The following is a 12,450-nucleotide window of genomic DNA, read 5'->3' as shown; positions in this document are numbered from 1 at the left end:
CCTTGAAAGGACTGGACACAACATGTCCCCCAGGAGCCTGAGGAGGAGACGCGGCTTCTGGAGCCTGGTCCGAAGGCACAGGTCATTGGCATTTCGTGGGAGCTCTGCCTCCCCCCAGCCCCCGTGGCCTGGCCCAGACCCCAGCTCCAACACCAGGCTACACTGGAGGGACGTGGGCTCCACCCAAGCCACCTCCTCCATTCACACCTTCGCTCTGGGCTGTGGGGTGGGGACGCCGTTTCCTTGGTGTAAACCCCCTCATCCGCACCAGAATAGTTTCCTGTGGTCCCTAAAGCCCCCCTTACTTACCTTCAGGTACCAGTTGAGCAAGAACAGTTGGCTGCACGTATTTCTTCCCAGCCCCACCTGCATAAGAGCATCTACTGGGCCGCCTGGGGACCCAGAGAGGGTGACTGTGCTGGGCCACGTTCTGCCTCCACATCCTTTTTAGATTCCCCAAGGACTGCTGTGCCTCTGCTTGTCTCTGTTCAGCCAGAGCCCAGCGCCGCTGAGCAGCACCTGGCTCTCTTGGGTCAGAGTCCACCCACCCCGGGAACGCACCCGGCCACCCAGCTTTTGTACCCACCATCCCGAGGGAGGCCACTTCTGCAGACAGCTCCCCTTGTCTGTCTGCTGGGGATTTGGCCTCACTTCCCTCTGCAAGGCCACTGTCTCCTAGAGGGTTGGGGCACCTCAGGATTGCCCCCAAGACTCAGCCTGCTGCACAGGACCCTCGCTCTCCCTCAGGCCTCCCTGCCAGCCTCTGCCACTTGCACAAAGGGCCTGGGACCCCCACCCCACACCTCTGTCTGTCGTGGAATCCTTGCAGGTGGGCGGGAGGGAGGCAGAGGGAAGGCAGAGATGAGGGGGTCCCAGGGGCTCCCTCTTCACAGCTCTCCCCTGGCCTGGGGAGTAGGATCGGAGAGCAGAAGGCTGAGCCCCCGGGACTGTGAGCTTCCAGGCCCTCCCTCTGCTCTAGAGGAGGTCACCAGCCCAGGGCTCCTCTGCTGGGCCAGGCTGCTCGGTGCTGGCACCCCATGGAGCCCACGAGGGGCCGGGACAGAGGAGAGCGTGGCAGACAGACTTCCATGTCGAGTTTGCCCCCAGATGACGTGCCTTTGAGGGTTAAAGAAACGAGGAAGCTCCTAACCTCCCAAGCTGATGGAACTTAATATTTTTTTTTTTAATTTCTTTCCTCCTTCATTTTAATTGTAAACTTTATACTTTACTCATCGGGAGATCGTGCCATTTATTAGTCTCTGCTCTTAATTCTAAAAAACACTAGAAGAAAAACGGAACCATCTTGAAAAAGTAGACATTCATCAGATCGTTTAGTGAATTTACATTCCCTGATGTTCAATAACGTTCTCTTTCTCTTTCTGGGGTTTTCTTCGTTTCGCTTGGGCAGTTTTCCTTTGAAAGTCGTTTTACACAAGCAAACGGGAGCCCCGCTTGCACGCACACTTTCTCTCTGCTTGGTCGCAAGGTCCTGCTGCATCGAATGGAGCCGCCGCCCCGGGGCAGCTCTCGGGGAGCCCACCGACTATGCTTTCAGTCCCATTAGCCTCGAGTTAGGTTTCTCTTCAGTTTTCCCGTCTAAGCTGCTGTTCACGCGTTGAAGAGTCAATAAAAACAGTGTGTGCCAAGTACGTGTTTTCAGGTGTTCCTTCTGAACTGAAATTTTAGCATGAGCTCAGGCTCTGGAACTTTCCTGGCACAGGTGGGAATTGCTAGGTCTGAGCTCACTGAGTCAGCCAGTGTCTCTGGCTGTGTGAATTTGACGTTTATATGTAAACAGTAGTGGAGCCAGTGCGGGGGCAGCCTTGAGGCCACTAGGAGCCTCCGGGCTGGGGGAACCCCCCAGAAGGAGTTTCCCAGTTGGAGAGTTGGGGTGTGGGCCTTAGGGCTCAGCCTGGGGCGTCCACGGTCGGTGATCATTGTAAAGAAAGAATCTTTGGCCTCAGGGTCCCTGACTGCTGTCGCCTCAAACAGGGCCCACAGTGTCGCGTCCACGTCAGGCCTGAGGTGGAATTCTAGGCCCAGAGGGGGTGACCGTGCCTTGCACTGATGCTTGTCATCTCAGTGCCCCACCTGGGGTGCCTGCATCTCTGCATGTCCCTCCATGGCCTCTGGGCCAACTGGGGAGACCCATGCCCTGTGCCCATCATGGGGACAGTTGGTGAGACCCTGTGGGAAACAGTGCTGGGACATAGCTGACTGGGGGACGTCCCTGTGCTCACTTAGCCGGTGGCCCTAGCCCAGGGCTGTCATGCTTTGATAACTGTCATTCACCGCGTGCTCAAAGCCTTTGTCCAGAGAAGAGAGTGCGACTTAGGATGGCCTGTGACTGGCAGTCGAGAACTTGAGTGTCCAGGATAGGGCTGTCCCTGTTGCCTCCCCTGCCAGGGCACTCCTGTGACTCCAGCCCAGTGACGTCGCCCTCCTCTGGCCCTCAGCTGTCACCTCCCCACTATACTTTGCCCTTCACGCTTGACCCCAGTTTCTTTTCCCCAGGAGGAGGAGCCAGGCCTCACCATGGCTCTGCATTCCCTCACCCTAGCCCCACCCCATTCCTCGAGGTGTCCTCATCGCTCCCCCAGGCCCAGAATGTGGATGGATGGGGTGGAGAGTGGCTGAGCCCTCTCGCATCCAGTTTGCTCGGATCTCACTCCTACCAGGCTGACCCAATGCTGCCTTCTGCCCTTGGGCCCTGCTCTCAGGCAGCCAGGTCCAGGGTCACGTTCTCGCTCTGTCGAGGGTTTGGGTTACAGCAGGGACCCAGGGATGGCCTTCGGGTGGCTCAGTCTAACTGCCAAGAGAAGGCGCCCTCCCAAGGCAGCCGGAGGCCGAGCCGGGGGGGCCTGGCCCTTCCCATGCAGGAACAGGACCAGGTATGGAGTGGGCCTACGGCAGGTCTCCCAACCCGCCCAGGGTCTGTGGGCATGTTTCAGCACTGCTGTGTGTGCTGGGGCAGTTTTCTGGGGCAAGAGTAAGTGGCAATTTGGGGCCCGCAGGGGGTCTCAGGACCTTACAGTGGCGTATGCAAGAGATGAGTGAGGGTTCGGCAGCAGGTGTCCGGAGAGGCTTGATAGCAGGACTCCATGGCCCGAGGGAGTCTCGGGGGACACCAGAGCCCTGGCAGATCCCTCACCCGGCCCTCGTCATCCGCCTGCTCCTCAGCACGTCTGTGTGCCCATGCTGTGGTGGGCACCCGGCATCGAAATAGTGGTGAAGGATGTAATCTCCTCTAACGTGGCTTTTTTCAAGAAACAGGTTTGGGTGTCTGTTTGGGATGTCTGTCGCCAAGATATCTTTTGGCACCAAGACTGTGGAGTTGGTGCCTCAACTCAAAAGAAAGTCTGAAACCTTAATCTTTTATTAGTCATTGGGTTTTTTTAAATTCATTAGCGTCCATATTTAGGTTTCATTTTTGTTTATCTCATTAAGCAAGCATCCAGTCTGAACCACAGTAGACTGACTGACTTGACTTTTGCTTTTCAGTTTGAAAACTCCTTGCATTTTTTCCCCCTAACTCCATTTTTGTTGGTTTGTTAAAAAGGTTTGTCCAGAGGGGTTGCGTTTATCCGGTTTGACAAACGGTCGGAAGCGGAAGAGGCAATTACCAGTTTCAATGGTCATAAACCCCCAGGTTCCTCCGAGCCCATTACAGTGAAGTTTGCCGCCAACCCCAACCAGAACAAAAACGTGGCGCTGCTCTCCCAGCTCTACCACTCGCCAGCCAGACGGTTCGGAGGCCCCGTCCATCACCAGGCGCAGAGATTCAGGTGGGTCAGGCGGCGGCGCGCTCCTCTATCCAGCCGTTCCCAGCGGACCGGCTCTGCTCCTTAGGGCGGTCCCAGCCCGGCTGGCTGGGTGACCATGTGCGATGGGGACCGCTGGGCATGCCAGGCCGATCGCGTCAGAAAGCCACGTTCAGAATCATTTCCACCTGCATCCAGAAGGTGTCTGTGTGACAGCTGTTTGTTTCCACGGGCATGTAGTTTTTAATTGCCATCAAAAAGTGGGTGCCAGCTCCAACCAGGCCCCAGGGAGGGCGTGCCTAGCGCTCCGGTGTCCAGTTTCTAGTGACACCACAGTGGAGCCATGAGTTTGAAAGATGGTTCTATGTGACAGCGAGAGCTGTCCTGCCAGAGTGTTTGAACAGGCGGGCCCAAGGCAGACCTTTCCCGTCACCTGGCTTGTGGAGTCGTGTTGGGATCTGAATATTACACACCTTCTGTTTAGAAGCCCTGTCCTAGAGGTGGACAGTCTTCCCAGAGTCCTGAGTCTTTCCCTATTGAAAGTGATTCTGGTTGCCAGGATCTAGTAGAACAGAGACACTGACAGTCAGTAACCTGGACTCCAGGATCCCGGGTGAACCACCTCTCGAATAGCGGAGACTCCAATTTCGGGGCCGTTTTGTTGTGTTTCTGTCAAAACTTCAAGAAGTGGCCTGAGGGCTTATCTCGGGTGTGTTAAGGATTTTTCTCCGCTGCTTTTCAGGTGTCCCATCTTTGTTTTAAGCAGTGGGGGTGGGTAAAACCCTGCCCATTTCCACAGGTGCCGATTTGCGAGCTGTTATTTTCCCAGGCCAGCGATCCAGAGTTCTCAGCCCGGCCCAGCTTCCAAAGCTGGCCTTCTTCCTTCCCTGGCGTTTCTAATTTAAAGACACAGGCGGGGGAAGGGCTTTGCACAGAAGCGAGCTAAATCCGCTTTTGAAAATCAGGTGACGCCGTGGGCATCACCACCGACTGGGCGGGATGTGTGGACGGCAGCGTTCAGTGAGTTCCCCAGGAACTCTGGAAAACCAGGGAAGCTTGGAGGAGGAGAAGGCACAGTAACATGGAGTGGGGAACAAAGGGAGACGAGCAGGAGCAAATGCTGGTCAGGCAGGAAAGGGATCGAGATGGCCAGAGGGACACAGCGAGGAGAGGTGGGAGGAAGAAGGGGAGGGAGGGCAAAGCCACCACCAGAGGCAGATAGAGGAGAAGAAGAGACACCCAGGAGAGGAGTTTGCAGTCAGTTCTTATCACGTCGGAAAAAGGCCCAAATAAAGGAAGAGTCAGTTCCCCTTTTGTACCATCAGAGAAAAGGAGGGGTGGGTTTCACGACAGTCACGATGAAGGAAGTCAGCTCCAGTTAGAGGGGAAAGGCCAGCCAACAGTGGTTAATGAGGATGAGTCATGTCAATAAAGACAGTACCGTGTCCCCGCAGGTTCTTTTCAGCATAGTCGCTCTATAAAGACTTCACTGTAATAGCTCGGGTCTGCATTCGATATCCTACGAAACGTGGAGGGAAGGAGGTCTTTCTCCAAGTTGGAGCCTCTTTCCATTCTCATTGAGAACCAGCTTGGCTTAATGTCACACAGGTGCTCGGGTTCCCTTTCCCACCCGCATTTTGGTGGTGCTGTGGTCTCACAGTCGTCCAGACAGACTCAGTACCACTGACAAGCCACCTGAGTCGTTTAACCAACTCAGACATCCCGGCTGGGGCTGTTTAAAAGTATTCTCGAAGATTCAAAACCATGGCCAATAATGTGTCTTGATTCTTCCATAACTGCATGGAAAATAGCCCTTGGATCCGTGGGCTGCAACCTGGGGCTGATCACTCTTCTCTCACATCTGTGGAGAGAGTGAATCTAATTTTTTTTTTTTTTTGAGGAAGATTAGCCCTGAGCTAACTACTGCCAATCCTCCTCTTTTCGCTGAGGAAGACTGGCCCTGAGCTAACATCCATGCCCATCTTCCTCTACTTTATATGTGGGATGCCTGCCACAGCATGGCTTGCCAAGCGGTGCCATGTCCACACTCGGGATCCAAACTGGTGAACCCTGGGCCGCCGAAGCGGAACATGCGCACTTAACCACTGCGCCACTGGGCCGGCCCCTGAGAGTGAATCTGTTGAATGGTGCTAGAAGGCACCCACTTACCCCAATCAGCCCCACAGCTCGAAGCCCGATTTTATTTTGGAGCAGGTGGTATTTCTCTGATTGCATTGTGTGGCTTCACAGATGCTGTGTCGTGCTCAGATATTCTTAAATTGACCCGAAGACTGTTACTTTTTAATTTGTGAAATATCTAGAGGGTCACGTGGCTTCAGAAACAATTTTGTCACCTCCCTTACTCCTTATTGCAACGGCCGCACAGTTGTAGAAGGCTTATTTGTGATGTCACTGGAAGTGTCGCTTTGGAAAGGGTCCCACATGTTTAGTAAAGCTGGGTGAACTTGTAGTTCCCAGCCCTCAGTTCTGCCCCTGGCCCTTCTGGGATGTTCTGAGCCAGCAACAGAAGGTTGCCCGGAACTGTGAGAGGGAATTCCCTTGCACCCTTCAGTGGCCCTCCCCAGGGGTGTATGGCAACCAGACACTGCTGAACCCTCAAAGAGGGAGGGTCGTCACGAGGGGAACGTGCAAAATTGTGGGAAAGAAAAGAAAAAATCTAGTCCCCCCCACACATACGCACATACACAGACATATAGGGTATGAGCAGTTTCTTCCAGGAAGATCTGAGGATGTCACAGCAGCTAGGAGGATGTGGAGAAGCTTCCATCATTTAAAATGTGGGGGGCATGGAATGGCTAAACAGGGCCCTCCCCACCTCTGTGGTGGCAGGGGTGGAGGGAGTGGCTGGTCGGAGGCCACTAACAGGCCGCTGCTCCAAGAGAAGGCTCTCGACCCTGCAGGGAGCCCGCCCCTCCCCCCGCCACCATATTGAAGTCCTCTCGGTTTGTGACTGGCGGGGGTGCCAGGCCCGAGCACCTCACACCGGGCTGTGTAGAGGCCAGGGCCCGAGCTGTCCCCCGCCCGCTCCCCCGCGGTGGCGCGCTGGCCGGCACTGACCTTGACCTGAATGCTGTGCTCTCTGTTTGCTAGGTTCTCCCCTATGGGTGTAGATCACATGAGCGGGCTTTCTGGGGTCAATGTCCCAGGCAACGCTTCCTCGGGCTGGTGCATCTTCATCTACAACCTCGGCCAGGATGCCGATGAGGGGATCCTTTGGCAGATGTTCGGCCCCTTTGGCGCCGTCACTAACGTGAAAGTGATTCGCGACTTCAACACCAACAAGTGCAAAGGCTTTGGCTTTGTGACCATGACAAACTATGAAGAAGCCGCGATGGCCATAGCAAGTCTGAACGGCTACCGCCTGGGGGACAAAATCTTACAGGTTTCCTTCAAAACCAACAAGTCCCACAAATAACTCGCTCATGCTTTTTTTTGTACGGAGTAGCTAATTAAGAGTGAAGAAGTTGAACCTTTTTTGTTAGTGTACAACTCATTTTGCGCCAATTCTCACAAGTGTTTGTCTTAGTCTAAATGAGAAGTGAAAAGGTTTTTATACTCTGGGATGCAACCGACATGTTCAAATGTTTGAAATCCCACCATGTTAGACCAATTTTAAGTTTCTTAAGTTATTTCCTTTAAAATATATATTAAACAGAAATCTAAGTAGACTGTTGACTAGCCAGTCCCTCGGGATGGTGGTGAAACTGAAGCATGCTTTAACTTCTGAGACTGTCTAACACCCGTTTCATTCGCTCTCGCCACAAACTGGACACAAAAAACCAAACGAAATGATCTTTTAGTTCTAGTTTGAGTTTTGAGACTAAAGCCGTTAGACAGATGCTGGGTGTGCGTTCCACCGCTTCACCGTTTTAAGCGATTTCTGCTTTGGTTGACAGGAAATGGCTCTCCCAAGCAGGTTCCATTGCCACCTCCTGCCCACTCAGCCCCCCGGGCTCTGCCCAGTGGTCCTGGCAGCGGCAGCGGGCCCGACCGACGTGGGCCACCACCGGGGAGGGGGCCCACACGCCGGGCTGGGCCGGGCCCTCCAGAGAAGGACACGAACGTATTTTGTAAGCCCAGGCGCCAATGGGAATGGACCAAAGAGTTTCAGGGAAACTCCAGTATATTCCAGAGTCAGATCTAAGCCGCAGGCACGCCTGAAGATGGGTTGCCACTGTGCCACCCGAATTCCTGTCCACACACTGCATGCACGGTGCCACACACATCGGATAACTGTGGTTCACGATCCTCTCTCCAGTTTCCCAGAGCATCGAACACGGCTCGAATGCGTTCAGATCGCTCTATTTTTTAAGAACCCGGAAACATTTGAGCATTGTATCTCTCGCATCCCTTCTCGTGAGCGCTAGACCTTTTTCTACTTTAGCCAGACTCTGTTTGGAATCTCCGCTTTCGTATGAACACTCAGCAGAAAAGTACTTACTTCTTGCCAGTATCTATTAACTAAAAAGCCTTTGATTTGTAGTTTTAAAGATTAACCCTGCAAGTTCTCTTCATAACTGCCTTGACATTTGGGGTTGTTCTGTTCTGTTAATTTTCTTTTGCTTTTTTGTGTTTTTTGTTTGTTTTTACTCTTGCATTTAAGACCATTAAATTTGATTTTGTTTTGCTCGAATTTTGTTTTGTTTTTTATTTTACCTTTTCTTTCTTTTTGGCTAGGGAAGGTCCAGACAGCCCAGCATTCAGGGAGGGTTCATGAGATCTTAAAAAACAAAGCCTTGCCTGGAGACAAAGCATTTATGAGTCTGTGGCGTGAGAACGTGTGGTCACAGATGGCGTTTTGTCAAACAGGGAGCCGGTAGAAAGAGGCGAAGAGAGAGGGCCTGGGGAGTAGGTCAGGCCAGGTGTCCTAGTGTACAGAGAGGGTCCAAACCCGGACAGCCTAGTACCAGCAGTTTTTAACCTCGACGTGAGACTAAAAACGTGTAACCGTAGGCTCTTTCTTGGTTATCGATATCATGGAATTGCGGTATTATTTATCTATCTATCTGTTTATCTATATCTATTTATTTATTTATTTAAATGGAAAAAAAAGTGGGCCCTGGGCACAGCCTTCTCCAGAGCAGGTCAGTGTTCTGAGAAGCCCTTGGATGGTTCAAGGCTGCCCATCCCCACCCCGTGTCTCTCGTGCTTCGTGGAGGGGCTGCCAGCTGCTTGCATGAGCCCCTCAAATTTAAGAGGCTGCCATGCTCTTTTCCCACTAAAGGCCAGGTTCGTACCTGGAGGCCTGGTCTCCTCAGTTGGCCAAGTGCCCCGGAGGACATCCGCCCTCCCGCAGAAGTTTCCAGATCCTAAGTCAAAGCCAGCTTACGTGCCTCCTCCTGGAACCCAGAGCCAAGGCCTGTTTGCCTGGATCCGACACCAAGGGGGTCCCCACTCTGTCCGCCCCAGAGCACTGTTACCCCGGGACCAGGGTGTTTTCCTGAGAGAACACACCTTTCGGGTTGCGCTCGCCTCGGGCCAACGTCTCCATGAAGATGAGGTTCCCAATCCTGAAGGCGACCTTTAAGTCTCCTCGTTGACCCACAGCCCTGCCAGCCCCCGCTAGTGTTCGGTTTCTTAACGAGAAATCTGTCGGAAACGTAAGCTGTGAAGTGTGGTGGGCCTGCCGCCAGCGCTGGGGCTGCCTCCCTCCCCTGCCTTTTGTGTGAACCATATTGATTATTCTGCTGCTGGCGCAGGCGAGAAGGAGACGTGAAGTGTATATGAACCTGTGGACGTTGCCTGAAGTTTCTCACTTCCGTAAAATTCTCTTTTTACGTGGTCTCCACTCTTTGAGCAGCCTTCTAGCTAAAAACCCCGACGCGTTTCTCTGGGAGTTTTAATTAGCCAAACTGTGTGGAAGGATTCTGCTTTTGACCTGTTACTCCCGCCAGGCAGTGTCACTCCCATCGGGGTACCAGATGCTGGCCCTGTGTCCGAAAAGCTCCTGACATCTTCTCTAGGCTTGTTTGCAAAAGGAAGACACCATTTTTTTCTAGTCACAATCCAAAAGAAACTTCTTAAAAGTCTTTTGCATCGATCAGTCGTATCTGTATTTCGCAAAATGAGTGCTCTCCTTTTAGTTGGGGGTTTTGATGAAAATGAATGAAGAGTAGATAATGTTGATTTGTCAGAAGTTTGATTTGGTACATAAATGCCAAAGAGGCTTTGATCGAGTTCTCTTTTGACCTGTGTCGCTTCCCCTGGGGGCTGCTCGCTGAGCCGCTCCGCATCTGTGAACCTGGTTCCAGTTGACTTAGCCCTTCTCCTCCCCTTGGCTCTGCCTTCCTTAGCTTTTCCGGGCAACATGCCACGCTGAGGTTCTCTGTGCTGGCTGTGCCTCTAGTCACATGGCCACCGTCTCGCCAGAATAGCTGAAAGCTGGGCTCTCTCAGCCCGTGGGCAGATGGCGCTGGGTGCGTTCTGCCTTCTTTCTTCCCCGAAGGTGAGTCGTTCCCTGGCCAAGGGCAGCTGCCTTAACCTTTGAGAGTCTGCACTTGGTGTTGGTGCTGGACGGCCAGCATCCGGGGTCTGCAGGGCGGTCCCTGCTGGACCAGACAAGTAGGCGAATCCGAAGACTGTTATTGGCAATAACTTATCCTGGTTTTGCCTCCAAACGAGGGCCGTTTGTGTCTAAGTTGCCGCAAAGACGTGACTTACCCCAGTCCGCTGTCGACCTTGAAAATCAGAGTTGACATCACCCTGCTGTTCCATTTCACATGGGATTCAGCCTGAGTTTATTTCTCTGTGCTTTATGCAGCCCTCCTGGTTACATAGGAGACGCTAAGAATGAGCTGCCGAGGGCCTCTGTTCCCCATCCCCCAGCCCCACCCTCCCCCCGAAATTCTTCCATCTTCCCAGGACTTAAGGCACCTTTTGGGACCTGAGGCAGCCCCGCTGTTCATCAGCTTCCCAGGTCCGGGTCCCAGCTGAAGTCACAGTGCTTTCTGGCGCGTGGCAGGGATAACAGACACTTCCTTACAGTGGCGGCAGAACTTGAATCCCAGACCTCAGGCGAGGGCCACATTTCCAGCCTTTCTCATTCGCCTCTGACTTCTGATGACTGTATCCTCTATTTTCCCACAGCCTTTTCATGACATAGTTCAGTTTTCCGCTTGGTCATTTTTTTAAAAAAAAATTACTTGTAAGTCACCGCAAAGACCTAAGTGAGGGGGACCGATGGTTTGAGCAGTGACATTTCCTTCCACCAGAAGGGAAGGCCTGTCCGTCGGGGGGGCCACCTCTTTACCGCGTGATGTTCCGTTTACAGTGACTTGCTCTGGGGGGCCGCTTCACCAACCGGTTCCCGTGTTGTACGATAGATGGTAGACGTTTTGTATATTAGTGTGTTTTAAGTTATTGATTTGTTTTATATGAAATAATTTATTTTTCAGGTACCATTTTTCATTTTAACTTTGTTTTTACATGGGTTTGTTTTCAATAAAGTATGACACTGCTGTCCAAAAGTCAACAATAAAATGAATCTCATTGTGTTCTTTGGAGGATGTTTATGTAACTAGCTTTTTTTTTTTTTTTAATTATTTTCAGGAAAAGAAAAAAGCCCTTCTCAGTTTTCCATCCCCCCATTTGCCTTTTTATCCTTGTGAATAAATGTTCTTTAGTGTTTTAGGAGGAAAAAGCAAACCTAGATTTTGATAATCCAGAAGATTTCAGATTAATAAAGAAGCTTTGAAAGAAGACCATTTTTCAAAATTTTAGTGAAGTGTGAATATTTTTTGTCAATGGCTTTCTCAAAGAGAATGAAACTTTTGCACCATTTTCAGAGTTTTTATAGAGATGCCAAATTGATATATTTACATGTAATGGAAACATGAAAAAGTTTTATTAAACAATTGTTCATAGCTGTGTAGACATTTTAATTCAGTTTCCAAACCTCTCAAAAGCGTATTTTTGGAGTATGGAGTGCTGACGGTTTGGGGTGTCGCTTACGATTCCAAACGACTCGATTGTCCGAATCCTGACTTCTTTCCACAGGTATCAGGTTTGTGTTAAACACTGTATGTTCACTGTGATTGGAACTGTGTGCTATTTTGGTAATAAATGAAGTGGGATCATTGAGCTGTGGTGGTGTGGGGGTGATGGTGTGTGCCTTACACGCAGCCCACGCTGAGGAAAGCGCGGCTCCCTTCTCCCCAGGTGAGCATGGGCCGCCCTCCGCCAAGCTGTCCCCTGCGTGCCAGGCCACGGTCTTGTCCCACGCGGGGAGGGAGGGAGCCCCGGACAGCCCAGCCCGGAGTATGGGGGGAAGACACCGGGACACACTTCCCCGCGGCCCTCTGCCCCTGCCCAGATGTTGCCCGCTCCCCTGGATGCACTCACGAGCCAGCCCCTCCCCTTGGAGACCCAGAGCCCCCCCCCCCCCCCCCCCCCCCGCTTCTCCAAGTTCAAAGGTTTGTGGGCCTCGTGTGTTGTCCCTGCTCGTTGCCTGTCCATCTGCTCGCCACACCTGAGCCCTGTGGCCGTTCCGAGGGTCTTCTGACACTAATCTCCTTTGGGGATGGGAAAGCGAGTTCTCAGGCACCTGGAGGCAGGTTGGAGCGCACAGGTCTGAGTGTCAGAGTCTTAGGTCTGAATCCCGGCTCTATCACTCCCCAGTGTGAGATGCGGCCAAGCCACTGACTCTCCAAGCCTCAGAGTCCCCCTCTGT

General features: G+C 52.5%; 1 protein-coding gene across 2 annotated transcripts in view; it reads left to right on the top strand.

Moving 5' to 3' along the window:
* The window catches only part of ELAVL1 (ELAV like RNA binding protein 1), a 35,062-nt gene extending 26,647 nt beyond the window's left edge, over window positions 1-8,415 (top strand). The window contains exons 5-6 of one of the 2 annotated variants that reach the window (XM_023644661.2): window positions 3,560-3,785; window positions 6,873-8,415. In XM_023644661.2, the coding sequence (XP_023500429.1) occupies window positions 3,560-3,785; window positions 6,873-7,197 (551 nt within the window). In that variant the 3' untranslated portion in view covers window positions 7,198-8,415. The remainder of the gene's footprint in view (window positions 1-3,559; window positions 3,786-6,872) is intronic. The other variant, XM_070272625.1, reaches the window with a different exon arrangement.
* Window positions 8,416-12,450: the final 4,035 nt, after the last annotated feature.

Source organism: Equus caballus, chromosome 7 (genome assembly GCF_041296265.1).
Source record: "Equus caballus isolate H_3958 breed thoroughbred chromosome 7, TB-T2T, whole genome shotgun sequence".
NCBI lineage: Eukaryota > Metazoa > Chordata > Mammalia > Perissodactyla > Equidae > Equus > Equus caballus.
This window is presented reverse-complemented; position numbering and strand designations above follow the sequence as displayed.